The 22406-nt window shown below is 55.2% G+C and overlaps 1 protein-coding gene across 11 annotated transcripts in view; it reads right to left on the reverse strand.

Moving 5' to 3' along the window:
* The window catches only part of LOC116789365 (tubulin polyglutamylase TTLL4-like), a 38778-nt gene that overhangs the window by 15788 nt on the left and 584 nt on the right, over positions 1 to 22406 (reverse strand). Inside the window, exons 1-30 of one of the 11 annotated variants that reach the window (XM_032693123.1) lie at positions 22170 to 22361; positions 21891 to 21996; positions 21170 to 21310; positions 20422 to 20499; positions 19870 to 20000; positions 19402 to 19651; positions 18924 to 19017; positions 18578 to 18747; positions 18165 to 18364; positions 17959 to 18085; positions 17704 to 17847; positions 17256 to 17435; positions 16938 to 17032; positions 16454 to 16559; positions 15522 to 15690; positions 15122 to 15243; positions 14426 to 14530; positions 14098 to 14196; positions 13806 to 13900; positions 13424 to 13487; positions 13142 to 13252; positions 12923 to 12997; positions 12373 to 12544; positions 11817 to 11964; positions 11446 to 11605; positions 10448 to 11188; positions 9862 to 10365; positions 1755 to 3029; positions 1007 to 1116; positions 507 to 570 (exon numbers count right to left, since the gene is read on the reverse strand). In XM_032693123.1, coding sequence (XP_032549014.1) covers positions 10201 to 10365; positions 10448 to 11188; positions 11446 to 11605; positions 11817 to 11964; positions 12373 to 12544; positions 12923 to 12997; positions 13142 to 13252; positions 13424 to 13487; positions 13806 to 13900; positions 14098 to 14196; positions 14426 to 14530; positions 15122 to 15243; positions 15522 to 15690; positions 16454 to 16559; positions 16938 to 17032; positions 17256 to 17435; positions 17704 to 17847; positions 17959 to 18085; positions 18165 to 18364; positions 18578 to 18747; positions 18924 to 19017; positions 19402 to 19651; positions 19870 to 20000; positions 20422 to 20499; positions 21170 to 21310; positions 21891 to 21974 — 4026 coding nt within the window. In that variant the 5' untranslated portion in view covers positions 21975 to 21996; positions 22170 to 22361 and the 3' untranslated portion in view covers positions 507 to 570; positions 1007 to 1116; positions 1755 to 3029; positions 9862 to 10200. The other 10 variants (XM_032693125.1, XM_032693120.1, XM_032693127.1 and 7 more) reach the window with 10 other exon arrangements.

The following is a 22406-nucleotide window of genomic DNA, read 5'->3' on the forward strand; positions in this document are numbered from 1 at the left end:
AAGTCTGCCAGGAGTCACAGAGGCAGGGCTCAGATGACCACAGGCTGAGCAATTCTCCCCAGAGAAAGATCCTCACATAGGCTAAAGAAAAACCCAGGCTCCAGGACTTGTTTCTAGGATGCAATGCTGAGACACAAAACCACAAGAAGCTTTTGCAATCTCTGGGCCAGGACACTTCCACTCTGCTTCATCTGCCAGGCAATGACACTGCAAGAGCATAGTTTAATCCAGTAAACCTAACCCAAGAACTGGCAGTGCTAGTGAAATTAAGACCCATGTTTTGCTGCAGTGGATGCACACTTAGCACTTTGCAGACTGCTGCCTGTAGCCAGAGAAGTAGCTCTGGCCTGCAGTGCACCAAGGAAACTCACTTTGGCTGGGAAGTCTGTTGCTACCTTGTCTCCATTATCACACATGCTACACATTTCCTCTGTCACCAGGGAGGGCAATGATGGACAAGTCTGGATAAATATGCCAAGTTCAATGCAGTATTTACAGCTACTAACCTGGATACAAGACTCATGGAGCCACTGGATGACACGTCAGTAACAGAGGAAGCATCCGAGTCACCTGCAGGAAGGAACAAACTCAAGTTTTGTCTCCGTGAGGAGCGAACACACACAGAGTTAGGAAGGGAAGAGAGAAAACAAATGGTCCAGAGGACAGAGCCTTCCAGCTGCCCCAAATCCTTGGATCTTGGATTCTGCCCACTAATTGGTGTTGTAAAAAGCAGGGAAAGAGGCAGAGCTGACAGCCCTACACAGAGAGAAGATGAGTAAGTTCTGTAGCAGGACAGTGGTGAGCCCTAGCCTGCTCCCCAGAGGAACCCATGCAGGAACCCTTGCCCTCCTTGCTGCTACATCACTTTTGGGTTCAGCACATCCTGAAATGACAGCATGAATGTAAGATAGGAGGACAGCTGTGTTCAACCCCAGCTCCCAGACAGCTCCCACACTCCCCACTTTGAGGCATGGGGCAGAGCCCTCGCAGGGGAACCAGCACTCACTGTCCTCATCCTCCTCCTGGCTGCAGCTCTCGTCCAGGCCATCAGGAAGTTCTTCCTCTGCTTCATCCTGGGGATGGCTTGGCTCCAGCAGTGACTGATCAACAGCGGCACTGGGACAAAGGACATCACATCAGAAGGAATGGCACATGCTTTCTGGGGCCAAAAAAACCAGAAGCTCATGAGGCAGCATGAGATAGTGTGGGTAGGGGAGTGAGAGCACTGCCCTCTCCAGTGCAAGCACTCATCCCAAGCTAGCAAGATGGAAAGGCCCGAGAGCACCCTGAGAAGAAACATGTTCCAGAGCAGCCAGAAAGCAAGAGGCACAAGGACATCCTCTCCCAGCAGGAGAGCAGGAGCTCCATGTCCTTGCATCAGCTCTGTGTTCCTTTATGAACCCATGTCTCTGACTAGGAAAGCCTGGCTTGACAGCAGGCTTCACTCAACCTACTTGTAGAGCCTGCCACTGCAGGCAGGGCCCCATGACTGAAAAACAAACTAGAAACGCCATACAGCAATTCCATGCTGTGGCTGATGGAGAAGGTGGAAAGGCTTGTGTCAAGCTGGGGGTGGCAGAAAGGCTACCCCCACACCAGGATGCCAGTTGGGTTTTGCTCAGGGACACAGCCCATGGTAATCCTTACAGCCACCCTGTACCGCCCACAGTGCATCCTCTCCCAAAACACACAGACACAATGGCCAGCCCGGCCCAGCCCACCACAGCCTCCCTCCTCCTCCTGCCTGTACTTACTCAAGCTTTCCTGGGACAACAGCTTGGACCCATTTCTTCTCTTTTTCCAGTTGAATGGTGGACATCTGTTTTGTCACGTCAGAGATGGCAGTGAGGTGCAGAGGCTCAGCTCTCACCACCTGATTCCCCGCACGCGGGCTGTGCATGCCCACGAGCCGGCAGTCGGAGCTGCCATTGGGAGCACCAGTGCGTGAGGCCAAGGGACAGACGCTGACACGGTGAGTGCAGGCAACGGCACCACTGGTGCCCCTAAGGCTCGAGTTACTGTTAAGGCGATGGCTCCCCCGCTCCAAGTTCAGAGGAGCAATAGTGTCTTTCGGGGTGAGCTGCGCTCCGACGTGCTGCCGCCTCCTGCTGTTCCAGTTGGACAGGCTGCCCACCTTTGTAAGGCCAGAACTTCTGACTTGGCACCCAAAGCCGTTGCGTGCGGCAGCCTGACTGGCTAGCTGCTGCACAGCCTTCAAGAGGCTCTTCTCCGGCTCCTTCTCTTTTGAGCTGTGAACTCTCTTCTGAGTGTCCTGCCATGAGCACTGGTCCTTCCTGAGGACAGCACTGCTTGGCGGAAGGGTCAGGGAGGGGACCATGGTTTTCTTCAACACAAGGTCACTGTTCGTCACTGCTCCATTGATCAGGCTGCTAGAGAAGCTGTCTCCATTGCCCCCAGAGTGGGGCCATGAGGCAGCAGGAGAACTGTGGGGTTTTTCCACCTTTTTGATCTCCAGTGACTGCAGAAAAGGCACTTTAGCACTGTTTGGACGTAGGAAGGATTTGTTATTGAGCACTGGTCTATAGGAGCTGGCAGCCTGCTGACCTGAGCTGAGGGCAGAGCCTTTGACCCCAGTCCCAGACTGCTCCTCCACCAGCACAGGAAGCAGGCAGGGTTCCATCAGCGAGGAAGACATTGCCCTTCCCGTGGCAGAGGCAGTGCCAGGAGGGCTTTGGAGGGTGTCTTCAGTGGGCTGTGCGTGGCATAGTGATGGTGAGCACAAGAAGCAGGATTGCTGCAGAGGGATCCCTGAGGGCAGCAGGATTCGATCCTGGAAAGCACTCACATACCTCTTCTCTAAATTCCAGGTGGGTTTCGCCTGCTGCTGAGAGAGGCGCCAGGCCCAGAACGGCTGAGGTCTCCCAGCCAGAAGGGTGCCTGACTTGGGCCCAACACTCTTCTCCTGTTTGGGGCCCAGATTAGCATGGTCTGGTCCTGAAGAGGCCATGTAGAGCCATAGCACGTGAGGCACAAGCAAGTCAGTCATCTACAGAAGCATCTTTGCTGGCCTGAAACAAGAGAACGGCATAAAAGGCACTGTTACCCTGTCAGGGCACAGCACCCAGCCCAGTGCACCATGAGGAGAGCAGGGTGAGCTGCTTTTCCTGCAGGATGAAAACCACATCTCCATCTGCTGAGCTCCCCAAGAGTCTCCCCAGACCAAGTCAAAGAAGAGCTGGCATCTCACATGAAATCAGAGGATGCAAAGGAAACTGCAGAGAGGGACATCTGCAGGAAAGGTTGTACCCTGCAAACATGCAGGGGTGCCTGACTGCCAGCCAGGGCTATGGGGCAGCAGCCCTGTCTGCAAGGAGAGGCTGCCTGCCTTGGACCCACACAGCTGTTGGAGCCCACTCTTACAGGTCTGTGTCTCCAGGCTGCACCATATGCTCCACTACCAGCTCTCCCGACTCCACCACAAGCATCAAAATGTCTGCTTTTTTTTTCCTCTCCATTCCTTAAAGCTTCAGCTTCCAAGGTTACACAGCTAGGTGAGAACCTCAGCCCTGCTTTTAAAAGGAACATTTTTCACCTTTGTAACTCCAGAGAAAGGCTCAGTGAAGTCTGAGGGCACCCTAAAGAGCTCAGTGCTGAGAAGGCAGCAAGGAGCAAATGCAGGGCTGTTCTAACATCAACACCTCGCTTTCCAGCAGGGACTGGCAGTGCTGTGCACTCATGTTCCTCCCCACTGCAGTCCTACAGAAAAATCTCCTGCAAGGAGCAACTGGCAGACTACAGAGCTGCAGACGTAAGTGTCCTGAATCCTCCTAAAATGAACTATTGCACCACACCCGCAACATCCTCTTGCCTGGGGAGAAGGGAAAGAGAAAACAAACCATGAGCCAGTTATTTGTCTTGCTTTAACACATGCCTGGAGGGCCCCTGGATACAGCTGCGATAGGAATTTGTATTCCAAGCAGGCTGGCTGGCTCTTCCACCTTCCAGCTTTCATATGCTTGCATGTTTTTTTTTAAAAAAGAACAAGTATAAAAAGAAGGGTAAGCAGAGCATCGACCATCATCCTCTTGGTTTTCCTGCAACACACATACACGCTCCTGTCTTGCCTGAAAGTCAAGCCTTAGATGCAGCAGTTAAAGTGTAGCTTGGAGACCCTGGAGTTGCTCTGTAGCACTGTGACAGCAGCTCTCACCACCACAGGGCTGGGTCAGACAGACCTACACTTGCCAGATCTCAACCTGTGAATCAGGCTCAGTCTCCAGCACATACCAGGTCAGCAGCATCTCAGCAAGAGGCTGTACAAGATGGAACATCCCATGCAGGATCACACAGGAGCTACACATTCTCAAGGAGAGATGCTACCCTGCCAAGCTCTGCAAGGAAGGTTCCAGGGCCACTCCATACCCACAGGGCTGCACTGTTTGTTAGCACTTGTACAGTCAAACTGCGAACTCCTGATGAAGACAGGACATCTGCATCCTTATGAGAGCTGCAGCCCAGAGGGACTCAAAGTCCCAAGGGGAAGGGAATCCCACAACTGAGATGTACCGCACTACTCAACTGCTACCCAATCTGCCCCCGGCAGCAAACCTGGCTGTGTTGTGACATTCACAGCAATTAGCACAGAGTGAAGAAGTTGTGGCTCAGATGCCACCACCTGCCCGGCTCAAGTTTCCCCCTGTAACCAAGGGAGCAAAGTTCAGCTTCCACACGCTACCCCCTCAGATGGTCAAAAGCGCACTCAAACTACAAACCGAACCTAGCACACCAATGAACTAGGTGTGAAAGAGCAAATTAAAATTCAAGGAGAATGAAAGTGTTCCCGGTGTCTCTGCTTAGAGGGGACTGTCACTGTGGCATCACAACATACTCTGCCAGCTTGGCCACCGCCTGTGCTCTCACCCGGCTGTGAATGACCTTGCAAAACCAGCCTGCAGCGAAAGCCATCTGTGCCTCATCTCCACCCGGATTTACAGCTATCAGTGGATCATCCCACTGTAAAAATAAAAAGTGATGGGGCCTAATGAAGCTGTAAAAAGGGACGTGAATCTTACAGTCAGCTTACACACAGGTGTGAAAATGCCAGAAGCCCTGTGTGACCCCGATCTGGAGTAAGTGCCAACAGCGGCACAGATGTGACCAGCACAGACACGGGGGTACTGCTGGCAGCTGCAGCTGCTGGGGTGGAAATCTGGCCACGGCATGGCCTCAGCTGCCACTGCCTGGAGCCCAGCCTCACTGCAGCACAGGGAGAACATGCTGAACTTGTCTCTCTACGGGGCAGTTTTGCCATGGAGTTGGTCAGTCAACACAGGGTAGGAGTGCACTGGAAGTTGTGCCTACATAAGGAAGAGAAGAAGCAGGGCCTTTAGTACAGCTTCCAGGTGGGGATGGTGCCAGCCAACAGCTAGTAACCACCATGTCCCCATGGAATCACAGGAGCTCTGAGAGAGCGGCAGGAGGGATGAAAGGAAGATGCACCCACATGGAGCAGGTGAGGATGCATCCAGATCAGCAGAACCAGCCCATGCTGCCTTGTCTTTCCCCCTCTGCCCCATGTGCTTCCCCGCATCCTCCCTTCTGTCCCACCTGCACGCCAGCACAGTCACTCCTTATGTCCACCTGCAAACCATCTCCCATGCTCACTGCAAGGACAGTGGGACAAAGCAGCTGCTGAGCATCCAGGATAACTGGTGGAGATGGAGGCACCTTCACATGCCAGGCTATGGCCACAACAGGGCAGCAGCTGCCATATCTCTGTGGCTCTGGGCAGGAAAAACATCATCTGCCTCAGGGAAATCCCTGCTAATTACCAGTCAGGGAAGTTTTCCCTTTACATTTAACTCAAGTCAGAGTTTTGGGGTGGAAGAAGGTCACAGCTTGATGCAATCTCTAGTTCTGCCAACCCAACCCTATGGCAAAGGAGTCCATTCTGCAGCTCACAACGGCAGTAAAACTACACTTTGGAATTTTATTGCAGAAACATGAGCTGGGAAAAGCCCAGGATAAACTGGCCAGGCTGGAATTCAAACCCAACCAAGTAATTAATGGATTTTGGCTTGGACTTAGTGACCCACAATATAGAGGCCAAAGTTGTCACTGTTGGAGTGATCGTACAGCTGCACTTGCTTACAAGTATTTTGCTAGCACCTTTTATTGCTGCACAGCCTGCTCAGAGGCTTCAGGGCATCAGCTGGAGCACTGCCACAGCCTGTGCGAATGTCACATCAGGGGCACACAGGGCCACCACACGCCCTGGCCTCTGTGTACCCCAGTGTATGTCAGTGAAAATCATTTCTTCCAGCCCGAGCTCCACTGTGGCATGTGCTCCCCTGATGGCGATGTGGTAGCTCTCTGCAGTCCCATTCCTAACAGGAAAGGACAAGATCATAAGAGCCCGGGTGTCATGGGAGTTTGGCTGGGGAGGTTATTTTAAACTCAGCTTGGTGACACACTTAAAATAACAAGAGCTTGCAAATGTATGCGCTTCGAGCTGACCTGATAACGGGCTGTCAGCCTCACATAGCCCAAAGTCACAAGGAGGGGAGGTTAGACAACTGTGTTTGCTATTGTTTTCTATGCCATTGCAGGGTGCAATTTCTGTTCTTTATGATTAAAAGGGATAACATGTTTTTCTAAATGAGACTCGAGTTCACACCAAGTTCCTCACTCCAAGCTCTGGGGCTTTTGATTAAAGCTTGAACAAGCAAGTTAACGACGACACCAAACAGGTAGGTTTTAAAATGAATATATTTCAAAATAAGGGTTTGTACCCCTTTCAAAAAATTTAAAACTTTGAACAAGTCCAACACCATTGATCTGAAACCAACTAATTTGAGTGCCTAAAGCTGCTCCAACACCTGGTAGCTAGGTACAAACTTCTTGTTTCAACAGCACAGAAACAGCCCTCCCCTACATCAGCTCCGGGAAACAAATTGCCTCAAGTGCAGTCACACACTGAGACAAAGCAATGTCCAACTTCACCCACAAGTTCAGGCTGAAGAGCAAAGGGTTCTGCTGGCCACAAGAAGTCATCCGTGAGGACAAAACAGCTCAGAGACAGTTCGACCAACACAAAAATGCCAGTGGCACAGGGACCAACAGTCATGCTGCTTTGCCACACAGTTAAGCACTGCTGTTCCCTCGCAGCTCCAGTATCATCCTGCAGAACCACATTTTGGGTGCAAAACAAGAGGATGACAATTTCTCTCCTAATCAAGACCACAAGTTTTTGCTTGGCCACTCAGGTCAAAAGATACCAGTGAGAAACCACCCACTATGGGGATGCATCAGCAAATTCCACCTGCATCCTAGGATTACATCTGTGCCCAGAATTTGCGCTGGGGCTAGTAATTTCCATTCAACAGCTGCAGTGCTGAACTCCACTCCACACTGAACAAAGGAGGTATGAGAAGTGTATGGCTGCTCAAAATGAGCCTTTACCTAAGCAGAACGCTGCCCTGCAAGAGAAGCAGAACAACTCCAGTGTTCGCTCCCATTCCCAAGGTGGAGGCAGACCTCCTTAGGGGCAGCAGGGTGCTGGACCAAGCCGTGGAAGAGCTGGAACCCAGCCACAACCTCACCCTGTGCTGCAGCAAATGCCTCCCTCCATGCACACACAGGCTGGGCTGGGGACTGAAGGCTCTTGTGTTTGAGTTCACCACTCTCAGGGCACTGGAGCACAGCGCCAGATGATGTGAAGGACTCCAGCATCGTTAGGCAGACAATCCAGGGCTGCAGCTTTGCCATGGAGAGAGTGCACCAGGGACATCTAAAATAAAGGGCTGTCTCAGTGCTCACACTGGGAGGGCTGACCTGGCTGTGACCAGACAGTGTGGGGGCCATAGCAAAGGGCAAAAGGTGCAGGGTGTGGAATCCCCCAAGGATATCAACTTTTCTCCCTGGCAGATTCCCCAGGCCCCAAAGTGGACACGCTGCACAATGACAGTGGACCACGAAGCTCTGTTTCTCCAGCAGTGAAGCTGGGAAGTGCCTGCCCTTGCTCCCATCCCTGATTCATTCTTTCTCATCGTATGGGCTATGGGAGCAGTTGTACCACAGTGTAAAACAAGAGTAGGGAAGAGTCTGGGTTAAAAGCGACAAGCTAAACCATGGGGTGTTTAACAGCATTTCACCAAGGAGGTCTAAAGCCCCTTCCTGAAGACCCAAACTGAAGGGACAGCAACTGAGCTTTACGATGGGAGGAAAAAGTACAGGAGAATTACACAGCAAGACTTATGAAGACTTTGGCCACCAGTGCAGGAACTGACAGGTGGTCAGCACAGCTCCGTCTGGTCTTAGGCAGTCTGGCCTTTAGTAGAGAAATAAAAGTGGAAGATTTGGAGTGAGTGGAACAAGTATAAAATATCAACACATAGCAATGAGACAAGAACTACCCAATTAGTTCAAAACACAAATTCTTTGTCCATCCTCTACTCTTGATACTTTTTACTGAAACATATCTACAACCAGAAAAAAAGGTTCCCAGGTTTGTCTTTCAATATATGCTGAGGAGACTTCCAAGTCCATGACAGGAGTGGGAAAAATTCCTCTGGAGGCACTGCAAAAACCTCACTCCATACAGCAATCTCTCAGAGCTCAGGAGTGGAGAAGAAACAGAGTTTCAAGTTGAGAAGAAGCTCCCAAATACTCAGAGACTTGACGCCCGGGACAAACCTAGGAAATGCCAAGGAGTGACACCCAGCCAGGATGGCACGGCAGCCAAAGCGCGCGACCTGTGTCAGTGACATGACATCACGCAGGCACCATTATCTGGGGACAGTGACATTTGTCCCCTCAGCTCCTCCTCGAAATGTGATCCTCGCTGTGCTGAGAAGGGCCCCAGGCATGAGTGAGGAGTGGGAGGGGCCAACCTGTATCAACAAACTTCACCTAACACAAAAGTTAACGACTGCAGCAAGGCAGCAATGCAAGAACAGAGTGTTACTATCTGCTGGGTACAAACTCTAAGAATCAAGGAAAACTTATTAGATAAAACTGTAATCAGACCAACAATTCACTGTTAATTCCCCCAAACTGTTCAGAAGCCACTAGGTGTCACCTGCTTGTTCAGTGAGGAACATACCACAATGAGCAAGAGAAGTAGCATCTCAAGGAGTCATGGAGGCAGGGTTTTGATGTGGAGCTGAACTCTGCCTCCCATGAGCTACCCACAGCCCAGCTAGGCAGGGTGACAGGAGGCTGGAACAGTGCTACAGGGCTTTACATACCTGTGCCCCTCATTCTCAGCCCAGACCCTGGAGGCACTCAGGAAACACTCCAGGCTTGTTTCAACTCAGCTCTGCCTTTCGCCTGTCAGACCCATCGGCTTCTTTTTACAACACAAGAGCTGTCAAGGCAAGACCCCAATGGAAGGACGAACAGCCAGGCTGCCCCATTGCCCCACTCCAGCCTGGTCTATCCCAGCTCCAGCTTCACAGCTGCTCCAAGTGTCGTTGGAGAGGTTCCCTGAGGCTGTGGCTGGCTGGGGAGCCAGCTCTACTCACTCCCTGCCACTCGTCCAGGGAATACACTCTGTGTCTCATTTCTTCAAGTGAAAGTCTTTGAGGCCAAAGGTGCTACCAGGATGCTCTGTACCGCTCCAGGACGGCCTGACAAGCCGCCAACCCCAGCATTTCCCCCCACAGAGTGCTCCCGAGTGGGGAATGGAACAAGGCCACGGCGAGCCCCGCGAGAAGGCCCGGGGGGGAGCACGATGCCTCTCCGGGGCCGGGCATGGTGGTGGGCATGGAGGGGCCGGGGAAGGCAGCGGGGGGCCAAAGGTCGTATGGCCCGGTGGGGGGACCCTGCGGGTGGCACTCAGGGAGACACGCATGCCCGGGGGAGCAGGGCCCCGGTGCCGGGAGACCCCACCGTACTCACCGCCCGCCGGACCCGCCGCCGCCGTTACCATGGGGAGCCGGTAGGCCCACGTGACTACACCTCCCGGCAGCCCCCGCGCCGCAGGCTGCATCGCCCCCTGGCGGCGCGGCGGAGCGAGCCCCGGGACGGCACGGGGAGCCGCCGGGAAACGGGCGCTTCCTTAAGGAACGGGCGGCTTTTTGGTTTTTTTTCCAAGACCGGCTTCCCCCGGGAGGCGCCCCGGGTAAAGCTGACCGGGGAGGGTCCCCCTCGGGCGGACAACGCGGGTTCCACAGAAGGTTGGGCTGGGGCCCGAGGAGGACGAGGGAAGCGCCGGTGCCGTGCCGGGATGCCCGGGCGTCACCGCTCGACGCCGGTGCCGGGCGGCAGCCGGCGGGGACACGCGGGACCGGGCACGGCTGCGAGCCGGCGAAGGAGCTCCTCGCAATGCCGGGCATGAGGCGGCCGGGGGCTGCCGCCAGCCAGCGCGGCCAGCCTGTCGGGGGCTCCGAGGGACAGCAGCACCTGCGGAGCCAGGAGAGGAACAGGAGTCACCCACGAGCACGGCTCCTTGTCCCCACAGCACCAGGAGTCCCCCGTCCAGTACCTGCTGGATCCCGGGGTGCTCGCTGAGGACCCGCAGCGCCACGAGGGCTCCCTCCCGCACGCTCTCCCAGGGGTCCTGGCAGGCCACCTGCAGCAGGAAGTGGGGGGCCCTGCTCTGGATCAGCAGGTCGCCCAGCTCTGCCCCGCGCTGGCCCAGGTTGCTCAGGGCCAGGGCCGCGTTGCAGCGCGTCTTCGCCTGCAGGTCGCTGAGCAGCCGGGCCAGCGCGGGCACCGCCTTGCGCAGAGTCCCGGCCGGGCAGGACGCGTGGCCGGCGGCGTTGCCCACAGCAAAGCTGGCTGCCTTGCGCACGCTGCCCTCCGCGTCCGACAGGCACCCCAGCAGGCTCTCCAGCCAGCTGGGATGGCTCTGCAGCGCCGCGGGAAAGCCGTGTCGGAGCAGGTTGCCCAGCAGATTGCAGGTTTTGGCCCGTATCAGGTATTGCTGGTGGCCGAGCAGGTAGGTCAGTGGCTGGTCAGCCACATCCAAGCCCCTCAGGATCCTCTGGAGAAAGGGCAGATGCTCCGAACAGGCCCGGGCCACGTGGGTCAAGAGAGACAGGAGGTCAGTTGTGAGTGTGAGGTTGTCTGAGAACAAGGCAGATTTGAAAAAGGCAATGACATGCTCCGAGGTGGCAGCTTCCCTCACCACTTGGTCTATGACCTGAGTGTCAGACACAACGAGGTGGCACAAGAGGCTCATAGGGAGCTCCGTGAATGAGAAGGGCAGATGTCGAGAGCAGACCTAAGGAGAAAGGAAAGACAGCAGTGCTGAGTGCACTGCACTTGTGTGAGCTGAGCCAAGCCAAGCAACAGCTGAAGGTGGCCAGCAGGTAAGTGCAGGCCAACCTGTTCTGAGGGTTGCATGGCATCCAAGTGACATCCCTGTGTGGGCAGAAACTGACACCATGGTATGAAGTGTTGCCATACATTGGGGGCTGCAAAGTGGGGAGGTGTCTCCACAGTATGGGGGAGAAGAAAAACACAGTGCCAATAAGATACCTGCAGCAGCTGGGCAGGGATCTGGGTGTCTCTCATAGCCTCCATGATCAGTGCTAAGGTGTCTCTATCCACATCCAGGGCAAAAGGGAAACAGAGGAGCTGGCAGGCCTGGATGACCACAGCTGGGACAACCTCAGGGTCCCCATCCTCTCCTGCTTGCCTGAATTTGTTAGAGAGAGAGAGAGAGAGGGTTTAATACAGAGGTAATCAGAAAAATGACAGGGCAAGAGGCAGAGGGCATTCCCCATACCAGGCACTAAGGAGAGGCTCTGCAAGTGCCAGGTCAGGAACTTCTCTGCCCTTGGCTTGCTCATGTCCAAGCCCCATTCAGTAGGTGAGCTCTGCCCACTTCAGCCCTTGCCACAACTCACGTCTGTGCCAGGCATTCAAGGAAGCCGGGGGACAGCAGTCTCTTCAGGGTCACCATGAGGACACCACAGGACTGGGTGAGCTGAGGCAGGCACTGGTGCGACTCACGAGTGAAGATGCAGACAGCCAGGCTGAGGAAGAGCAGGGTGCCTGCAGGGGGAACAGCAGGCAGAGATGCAAAGCTAGGGAAGGCTGAAAAGTCTCCTCTCTTGTGTCTATACTACCTCAAGGCTGCTCCACGGTTACTTCTGTGCTTCCCTGCCCAAAACCAAAAAATCTCCACCCCAGTGGTCACATCTGCCAGGGTGAATGTTCCCTGCAGCACAGATACCCTTTTTGTTCCTCCACAGCCAGCTCAGCTGAGCTGCTGCCAACTGGGCACAGCATGGGCCAGCCAAGTCCCCTCTCCCCAGAGGACAACTTGCAATCCTCAAGAAAAGCCACCTGGGCCCTCTGGCCTCAGGGAACAGATGCAGACAGGGACAGACATGGGCAAGTCTGAGAGCAGGATGTGGAGCAGGGTCCAGGGCGGATGTCCTGCTGTCCTGCAGCTCCTACCTTGAGGGGAGAGGAGGTTCCAGTCTGGCTCTGCCATGGGGTGGCCTGCCCCTGGGGGCTCTCCCTCCAGCGCTGCCCTGTCACTGCCCACTTGAAGCACCACAGCAACACAATGCCAGACCAGGCTCCACAGCTCTGAGGAGGCAAAGCCCTGCTCCATGGCCACATCCTCCTAGAGTTAGAGGCAGATATCATGGTCCCTTATGGCCCCCCATGTGGTTCTGGTCCATGGCTCTGCCAGCCCCTTGGTCCTGGGAAGGTCAGGGCTGGATGGCCATGGCCCAGGGGCCCTGCTGTACCTGCCAACAGTGTCAGTCCCAGGGCATCTCTGCCTTCTCTCTCCAGTGTGCCCATGGATCATCCCTCCCTGCCTACCACTCTCCCATCAACTCTTCAGGGATATTAGGTGACTTTCATGGGGTTGCACAGCTCAGCCAAAGCTCCACAGTTCCCTGGCTTGCCTCAACCTCATTACCAATCCACATTCAGGTATTTTTGACACCCCACCTTTTGGCAGGGACCAGGCAAAGGAAGATGGGCAGACTGGTACCTGAGCAAGGAGTTTCAGCAGGAGGAAAAAGAGCCCATCATAGAGACCAGCACCCATTGGCAGGGGGAGCTGCAGCTGTAAGAGAGTGGGGGACAAGCTGGAGCTGGGTGCTGGATCTGAGGGCAGCAGCACCACACCTGCACCCTTCTGAGCCCATCTTTGCACACCTCCACAGTGGAATGTGCATGGCTCCCCAGCTTCTTTGTCCCCATCCTATACCTTAGCAGGTGTTGTCAGCGCATTTGTCACCACTGGTAGGACCTCTTCTCCCTTGAGCTCCAAGGCCACCCCATGCTGACTGAGTTGTGCCAGGAGGAATGCTGCAGCACCCTGTAGGGCGGGGAGAGCTCAGCACCTTTGTGACTTTCCCATCTACTTGGTCAGTATTGACCCTTCATCCCATGGCCTCATCCCACCCTGAGTGAGGAATGTTGAGACCCAAATGTGATGTAGGGCTCTGCAGGGCTCTCAGTGGTGGCTCTGGTATGGGGGGCAGCTTACCACAAGGCAGACAACAGGAGATTGCGTGATGAGATCCACAGCCAAGGTAACCACCTCCTCAAGCCTGAAATACAGGGACCAGGAGAAAAGCGCTATGTTCCCACAGCTTCACACAGTGCAGAGCAGCAGCATTCAAACACCCCCAGAGCTTGGAAGCAGCCATCTTCGAGGAGGAGCCCTGGTTCACAGCACCTCTTTGTCCACACTGGGTCCTCTCACTGCATCCCCAACACCCACCCACACTGCCCAGCACTCTGCTGATGTGTCTGGATTGGAGGGATCAGTGGAAGCAGGATCCCAGCTCTGGGCAGAGTGAGAGACAGAGGGCTGTTCAGGGCAGGGCATGTTCCTCTCCCACCCATGACTGAAAGCAGGTGCTTACCTGGGAGGGGAGGCCTGAAAGTGCAGAGTGAGCAGGGCTAGCAGGCACACAGAGGCCTCACAGGCTGCCTCCTGGGCCACCTCCACCGAGGGGACCTGCCAAGGGAGCAGGAGTCACAGTGGAACACCAAGGGTACAAGGGGAGGAGGGGATGTTTTTGGGCCCTGGAGGAGAACTGCACTCTCCTAAACTCTTCTCCCCACACTACAGTGGTGCAAACTGTGCTCGGAGGAATGTGTCCTGCTTGCCCACGCTCCTACCCCACCACCCCACCAGGCTGTGGTCAGTCCTACCTCACCCTTCAAGAGCTGCATGAGGAAATCCCACAGCGGTTGGCTCCTTCCCAGGTGCTGGCACAGGCTTGGGTGGGCATGGCAGCCAGCATAGAGGATCTGTGAGGCAGAGGGGAGAAATGCATACCAACCCCTGGGGACAGGAACACAGTGACCAGGCCCACTCCAGTCATATCCCCTGGCTACCATGGGCTCATTTCTTCAACAACTGACATCAGGCAGATGGGAGTCATTAAGGCCTGAGCCCACAGTTCCCCCTTCCCCATACTCCTAATTCCAGAGCCAAGATGTCTCTGGGCACAGCCAGATAAAAGGATGGGGCCATTACCTTCAGTACGTTCAAGGAGCAGCTTGAGTGCTCCAGTCTTCCCAGCAGTTTCCCAAGCTGCTGCCTCTCTCCTTCCATAAGCTTTTCAGCTACTGCCTGAGCGACCTGCAGAAATCAGCCTGTTTTGCACCCTGGGTACCTGAAGTACTGCACAGACTTAAGGAGTTTAATGCTAGCAACAAATTAATGAAAGAAGGTATTTGCTTCCTATGTGTTGCTTGTGTTCACAAAGGGATCCCCACCTGCCATAACCCAGTATGGCTTTGATGCACAGTCCCAGAGCTAAGCAAGGTAAGATTCCTCCTCTGCTTCCCTCCTTGTTGACTCAGAGTTGAGGTAAAGAATCAAATATTAATCTCTAGTTGTTTTCCCTCTTATTGTCCATTCAATTTCAGATTTCCTACAGTTTATATCACTGTCATATAAAAATTCTTCACGTTTTCTCTGTATTGCCTAGTTCTTTACTTAGGATCTGAACTGTGAGATGGGCTAAGTTTAAGTCTCTCAATTGATTTAAGAATCCTTAGATTCCTAAAGCTCAGCTGGGAGGACCAGCCTGCAAAAGCCAGCCCTGCAGCCATCAAAGGCACAGGATCCCAGCCCTCCACTCCACTGCTGAGAAATAAATCCTCCTGGAAAGGGCTACTGCCCTGTGGGGACCACACCTCCTCACCCTGTACAGAGAGCTGGTCTGACCTGCTGCTTGGCTTCCCGACAGCTGTTCCTCTCCAGGGGGATACTGCAGGCAGCAGCCAGTGCAGCCATGAAGAGGTCTGCCACACATGGGCTCTGGTCTGACTTGGCCTCCATCGCTGCACCTACACAGGGGCAGAGCTTGGGAGTCATGTTGCTGAGGGTGTTGAGGGGCAGCAGGATGCAGTTGGAGGGCAAGAGAGGAAAAGGGTGACATGAGGAGGGTGAGATCTGAGATTAAGGGAGAGAAGAGCCCTGGTCAGTAGGGGTCTGGGCAGATAAGCTTCAGCCACCTTCTCTGGCCAGCAGCACTGCAATGGCTGCCAGTGCTCTGATGGAGTCCAAGAGCAAGAGAGAGAGAAGGGAAACCCCAGGAAGAAGTGGTGAGCTGCTACCATGCTACCTCGCAGAGCAGGCTGCTCTGAGATGGATCCATGAAGGAGTCTGTTCAGCAGTGGCTGATGATCCTCTCGCAGGCTGGTGTAGAAGGGTGCAGAGATGGAGGGGTCTGTTGCATCCAGGCTCTCACAGAGCTTGGTGAAGCACTGGGGAAGACACAGGGGTTGCCACCACTGCAGAATGAATGTGGGAGGAGAGAGAGAAGGACAGCGCGGGAGGAGGCTGTGGCAGGACAGCAGAGATGGGAGAAGGAGTCGTGCTGGAGCTTCAGGAACCTCCAACTGTCCTCTCCAGCCAGGTTACAGTATGGGACCCACATTTTGGCTGCACGCTGGCAAAGGGAGGGGTACACATGGAAGCATGTGTCCCTCTGCACCTGTCACAGCCTGGCAGAGCACACCCAATGCATTACCCAAGAGCAAGAGCTCTTTTTACTCTTGCTTCCTCTGGCTCTAAAACATGCAGCCTGAAAAAAAAGGCTAAAAGCAAGATGATACCAAATACAAGCCTATATGCATCTGCTGCCTGAGTCACATGTGAATCATACTCCAACACTGTGCCCACCCATCACAATCCCAGCAGCAGAGCTTTCAGTAGCAGAGCAAGGGACCCATCTGGTGAAGTAACACTGCCTGGCCACAAGGCTATTTGTGCCAGGGTGTGTATCAGGGACTGCACTCGCTGTTGGCTCAGCCAGTAAAGCTACCCCAGAATGGCAGAGCCAGGGAAGGTGCCCCCTCAGAGACCTCCTTTCTGTATGCAATCCCCCACAGTGGGTGAGACAGTGGGTGACACAGCCTGCCCTGACAAGAATGCATCGGACCCATAGCTAGGAGAAGGGTCCTCAGCCTGCATCCCCTCGACATTACAGAGACAGCCCCACACCTTCTGTCCCTACAGAAAAGGGTGAGGAGGAGGGAGATGGGGCACCCTTACCAGGAGGCTTTGCTGGCAGAGTCTCATCTCACTGTCGACTGGCTCAGCCAGCAGCTCCGGCAGCAGGGCCAGGAAGCAGCCAGCACTCTCCTGGAAGGTCTGCAGGCTGGGGGAAGCAGCAGGGGCAGATGAGAGTGGAGAATCATGGCCCCTGGTTATGAGGACAGGATCTGGCCAGGCCCATGTGGCCCTGGCTAATGGGGCAGGCAGCACACACTCACACTGTGAGCTTCTGTTAGTGGGCAGCAGGCAGCACAACTGGACTGTGTGTCCACTGACTGTGGACAGCACAGCTGCCTTCCCCTTAGTTAGTCCCACTGAAGGAAAGCGCTCCTCTGTGAGCACAGCGATCTGGCATGCTTAGTCCATGATGCTTCCCCTCAGAGATGACTCCGGACGCAGAGTATGAACACTACCCTCCTGCTTACTGCTGGGTCCCCAAAGTGGCCACAAGAGACCTCAGGGCACAGAAGGTTGTCCTTACCTGTCCTTTTGCCCACTCTCCTCCAGGCTGCGTTCACTGCTGAAATAAACTGTGGTCACCATGAGGAGGTCTGTCAGCACAGTGATACACCAGGGCTGCTGCAGGACCCAGAAAGAAACAGCAAATGGGGATTGTCTGCTGGCCATCCCCACACCACTGTGATAGGATCCTTCCCCGCCAGAACCTTTCCCTTCTCAAGGATGCTTGGAAGAGGCACCGGTCCTGTGAGCCGGCTCCAGCAGGACACCAGGGCCTCCTCAGCACCAGCACTCTGCAGGGCTGGAAGGAGCCTGAATTTCTCTGGGGTCCTATACCCACCTGCTTGGTGCAACCACTCTCCAGGATCTGCTTGGCTAAACACAGCAGGGACAGAGGCACATTCAGTTCTTGGCAGAAGTGGTCCAGCAGCTCAGGGTCACACTGGGTAGCCAGGAGGTTCCCCACAACACGAAGCACAGGACGGAGATAGGAGGCACCCTCCAGCATCCCTTCCAGCACCTGGACATGGAGAAGCCAGAACAGTTCATAATTAGCAGTGGTTTTGGCCTCTCCATCAGCCATGGGGCAGCCCCTCAAGCATTCATGCAGGGGACAGCAGAGTCGCAGATGGCAAGCTAAGTGCATAAGACAGCTCCAACTCCTGGAGAAGCAGGGGATCTTTTTGCTTGCTGGACTAAGGACTCTCCAGATGTTCCGAACCCAATCCTGGAGAAGAAGGTGGCATCCATGTTACCAGTTACAGTTGTCTGGGCCAGCCATCACTTACCTGCTGAGCAGAGTCTGCCAGGCAGTCCTTGACACGGTGCTGAAAGGCTGGGTCCCTCAGGAGGCTCAGTGGTGTGCTCAGCTGCATGGCTGAGGGCTCAGTGGCCTCAATCAGGTGCTGCCACTCCTCATCGCTCTCCAGCTCCTAGCCGTGGAGGAGAGAGGACTGATGCCACAGACCCTGCCAGTCCCAGGGTCTCTGTACCAGCCCCTGGAGACTAGGTCCTGGTGTCCCCACCTCAAGACACTGTCTTACCTCACTCTCCAGGTCTACGGCCTCAATGCTGCGCCTGCCCCAGGGCTCTGCCCTGCCAGCATCAGGCTGTGGAGGGGCACCTGCTCCAGGAAACTCCCGCTCATAGTCTCGAGAGATGCTGTGCTGGCTGACCAAGGAAACAACACAGTCGGTGAAAGACTTTTCTTCCCTCTTTTCCTCCTGCCCCAGCCTCAGCCCTCTCTCACCATGGGTCAGGAAGAGACTCCTCCAATTCCCACTCTGCCATGCTGCTCTTTCCTTGTAGGAGACCAGAGTTATTCTCACTGGAGGCAGCCAGTGGCTCCCCCTCCTCAGGGGCTGCCTTGCCTGGACCTGCTCTGGGTCTATGCCTGGGGTGTCCATTGCCAGAGTCCTTCATAGATGCATCACTTGCCTTCAGTTGCCCCTGATGATGGCAGAGAAGTTTGGTCAGGGCAGTTAATCAGACAGATGAGTCTCCTAGACCCTACCACCCTGTGCACCCCACATCCCGCTTTGTGTGTCACTGACACCCCAGCCTGACCCATGTACTCATGTGTTTCCCCCAGGGCCCATTTCAGTGCTCCTCCTCTGCCCCGACTGTGGGACACAGCCAGGAGAACCCCCCACTTTCCTCCACCTTTTTCTGTGCCTCTTCAACCATCTTCCGCTGGGCCTTTCTCAGGATCCTGGACTGGCTGCTCCTGGGGACCAGGGAATGGGCTTGCTGTTCCTTCAGGGCCTGCAGTTCTGGGGACAGCTTTGTGGTAAAGGGGTTTGAGATCCCACGCTCTTCTGTGTCATCGATCACTGGGAGGTGAGAGGAGAACTTCATAAGCAGCTAGGAGTCAGCGCTTGGAGAAAGCTGAGAGGAGGGAGGCAAAGACCAGAATAGCAAAAACAGCAGGGAAGGGCGGTCCTCTGAGTCTCCAGGCAGTAGGAGGAGGAAACGGACCTGTCCAGTGCTGCAAAAAGCAGGTACTCACCAGTAACCCGTCCAGCAATGAATGGATGAGAGAGCAGCTCTGGCCATGACAGACGCTGGTGGGGGTCCTTCATTAGTAGTCCCTGAAGGAAGCTCTACAGGACAGCAGGATCACTGAGACATGTTCAGCATGCACCAGTGTGCACAGTGTACCCACCAGTCTCCCCCAGTGAGGCACCCAGGAGGCCTGCCTTCCCTGCCTGGCTCTGGGAAACGAGTAGCTCCAGTGCTTAGGGCAGACAGGAAGACATTTCCCTTCCCAGTCCAGTAAATCACTCCTTTGCTGTTGGCCCCAGTTTCCCAGCTTATGGACAGCAGTGATAAGGGTCCCCCTCCCAGGAGGCCCAGCTCTCATCCCTTGCCTATGTTCCAAAGTCCCTGTTAGGGGCATAAAAGCTAAGAGTGACTCACCAGGGCAGCAAGCAAGGCCAAAGCTGTATTAACAGAGCTCACCTTGCACACAGGGCCTTCGCCCTTACCTTGAACACTGGGCTCATGGCCGTGGGCCACTTGACAGGGTCCCTGACGATGAGGCTGACAAGCTGGAAGATGCTGTTGGTGTAGAAGGGAGGAGTGCCCACAAACAGCTCATACAGGATGCAGCCCACAGACCAGAGATCTGCTGTGTGGTCATACGGCCGCTCCTCCACCAGCTCAGGGGACATATACAGTGGGGTGCCCTTGATGGAGGTCAGCACCATGGTATGGATGCTCATGGCACGGGCAAACCTGCTCAGAGCAAAGCACAGATGGCAAGTTCAGGCTGAAACATCCATTGCAGCTCCCAGGGACTTCCCTGAGTGAGTTTACCAACACTTCTTCCCTCCGGAGGACAAAATCCTCCCACTCTGCTTAACCTCTAAATATCCACAGAATCCGGCCCCCTTCTGCACCTCTTGGCTGCCTTAAGGCCAAGTGCCCCCCTCAAGCTGGCCCCCAGCACTCACCCAAAGTCACAGAGCTTGACAACACCATCTTTGCCCAGAAGGATGTTCTGGGGTTTCATGTCTCGGTGCAGGATGCGGTGGGAGTGCAGGTAATAGAGAGCAGAGACCAGCTGAGCAGCGATGGTCTGGACCTGCCAGAGACATGGGAGCCTCACACTGTGTCCCACGGTGCCACCCGCTGGCACAACCATGTCCCTAACAGCCTGGCTCCCCCAGTACCCCTACTTCTGCTCTTGGCCTCTTAGGGCAGGGACCAACCCCAGCTGTGGGCCAGCAGTTCCTTGGGGTAGGCCAATGGCCAAGGCAGCAGTCTGGTGCTGTAGCCCTTGGAGAGGGAACAAGGAAACCAAGGTCCCTGCAGGACCCCACTGTCCCATGGTGCAACTTGGCTCCCTCTTCATCCCTTTCAGAAGCTCTGCCAGGTAAAGCTCCGGAGGCACCCTCACCCTCCTGACACGTCCCGGCTCACAGTAGAGACCCTCTGCCTGCAGGCAGACAAATCCTGTTCTCTTCAACCTGCAAACACTGCATGGCCACCACCATGACAGTCACCTGGTCCTCAGGCAAACTCCCATCGTCCTCCAGGATCTGGAAAAGCTCCCCCTCTGCATAGTCAGTCACCACCACCACCTGGAGGGAAGAGCAACATGGTGAGATCAGGCCCTGGGGACCAGGACACAGTAGAGCAGGAAGTCTGAGGGCAGTGCTGGGTTGTCATTGTGCACAGTCCATCAGCTTGGGTTGGGACCTGGGATGGAAGAGAGCCCTCATGGCTGCACTGCAGCAAGGGCCTGGCACTTAGCAGAGGTCTTGTATCTTGTACAGCCAGCAGAAACAAGGGAAGAGGGAAGGATAGGACAAACCTAGAATAGTACTCCCAAACCCAGTGAACAGAATCACTCCCTTGAGCTTGTTTTGAATCTGCTGCCCAATTACTTTATTTCATGCCCTCATGCCCCATTGCAGAGTCTTCAGTCCTTTTATCCTATTACCTTCACGAGAGTATAAATCAATGAAAAGCCAGTCTCTGAAAAGACTGATGAGATGACTGAAGAGTCATCCTCATCCTGTAATCTCAAACCACTCATCTTGCATTCCCCTAGTCATCTCCTTCTCCTCTGCATATAACCTAGTGCAGCCCACACAGCACATCCCAGAGGGCTCTGAAAAACACTAACCAGACTCTGGGATGGTGTCACCAGCAACTCCCAAGAAAAGATGTCTCTAGGACAGCAGAAGCCAGCCCTTGTTCCCCTGGCCCAGTCGAGCAAAAGCATTTGCCCAGAGTAGTCCCCTTCACCTCCTTATCAGTCTCGAAGCTGTCAAGCATCTGGATGATGTTGGGGTGATGGAGGCCTCTCATGATCTCAATTTCTCTTTGCAGGTTCTTCAGCTCCTTCTCAGACCGCCCCACCTTGGGGATGAACTTCAAGGCCACCACCTTTTCAAGTAGGAAAAGCTGGGATTAGATCAGGCTTCTGGTCAAGCCCACACTGGCAAAGGCTGCTTTTAACCATAATCGGACTCTGCACTTTCCAGCTGAGCACACTGAACAAGACATTTGTTGAATGGACCACTTGGAGCTGGGGCTCTCCTCAGGTCCTTGCACATAAGTACTGGTGTTCACACTACTTTTCACACTGGCATTTAAGGCAAAGATCAGTGAACACAGATAAAATCAGGACTTCCAGAAACATGGAACAGAACCTAGAGATGCTGGTGGACAGCAAGCCTAACACAAGCCAGCAGTGTGCTCTGGCAGTGAGGGGCACTGGCAGCACCCTAGGCTAAAGAAGCTGCAGGGAAGCAATTATTGCCCTTTATTTGGAACCTTCTAGGCCACGCTGGCAATATTGTGGCCAGGTTTTTGGCCCACAAAGACATCAGGAGCTGGCCAGGTATGTCAGCAGAAACCCAAATCAGTGCTGAGTCCCAAAGGCCTGGCAGAGCCTTAGAACCAAAGAGGCACCAGAAATCAGCCCCTGGCACCACAGAGCAGACCTCCGGTCCTTTCCCCTCACCTGGGCGCTGTGTTTGCGGCGCCCCTTATACACGCGCCCGAAGGAGCCTTCGCCGATCATTTCCAGGACGTGGTACCGCTCCATCGCTCGGGCCGGGTCCACTGAGCTGCCGAGGCAAAGTGGACGGTGAGGAGCAGCGCTTCGCCCTCTCTCCCCCCGCCACGGGCTGCCATGGGGCACCGGCCGCAGCCGCGATGGAGCCGGGCAATGCCAGCGCTGGGAAGGCAGCACTGCACCCCTGCGATCCCAGATCCCATGGGACGGGGCTTTCCCACTCACCGCGGTGCTGCACCGGGGGCCGGGTCCCTTGGGCGGGTATCGCCCTCCCCACCCCCACGCCAGGCTCCGTCCTTGCCCACCGGCTCCAGGGCAGGACAAGCCCCGAGCCCCGGCCGACGCCCCCGCAGCAACCCTGGGGTTGGACGGGCCCTGCCGATGCCCCGCAGCAATCCCGTGGTGGGACGGGACGGGACGGGACGGGACGGGACGGTCCTCACCCCGTTCCGCTCCTGCCCC

Source organism: Chiroxiphia lanceolata, chromosome 7, assembly GCF_009829145.1.
Source record: "Chiroxiphia lanceolata isolate bChiLan1 chromosome 7, bChiLan1.pri, whole genome shotgun sequence".
In the NCBI taxonomy this organism is placed as follows: domain Eukaryota; kingdom Metazoa; phylum Chordata; class Aves; order Passeriformes; family Pipridae; genus Chiroxiphia; species Chiroxiphia lanceolata.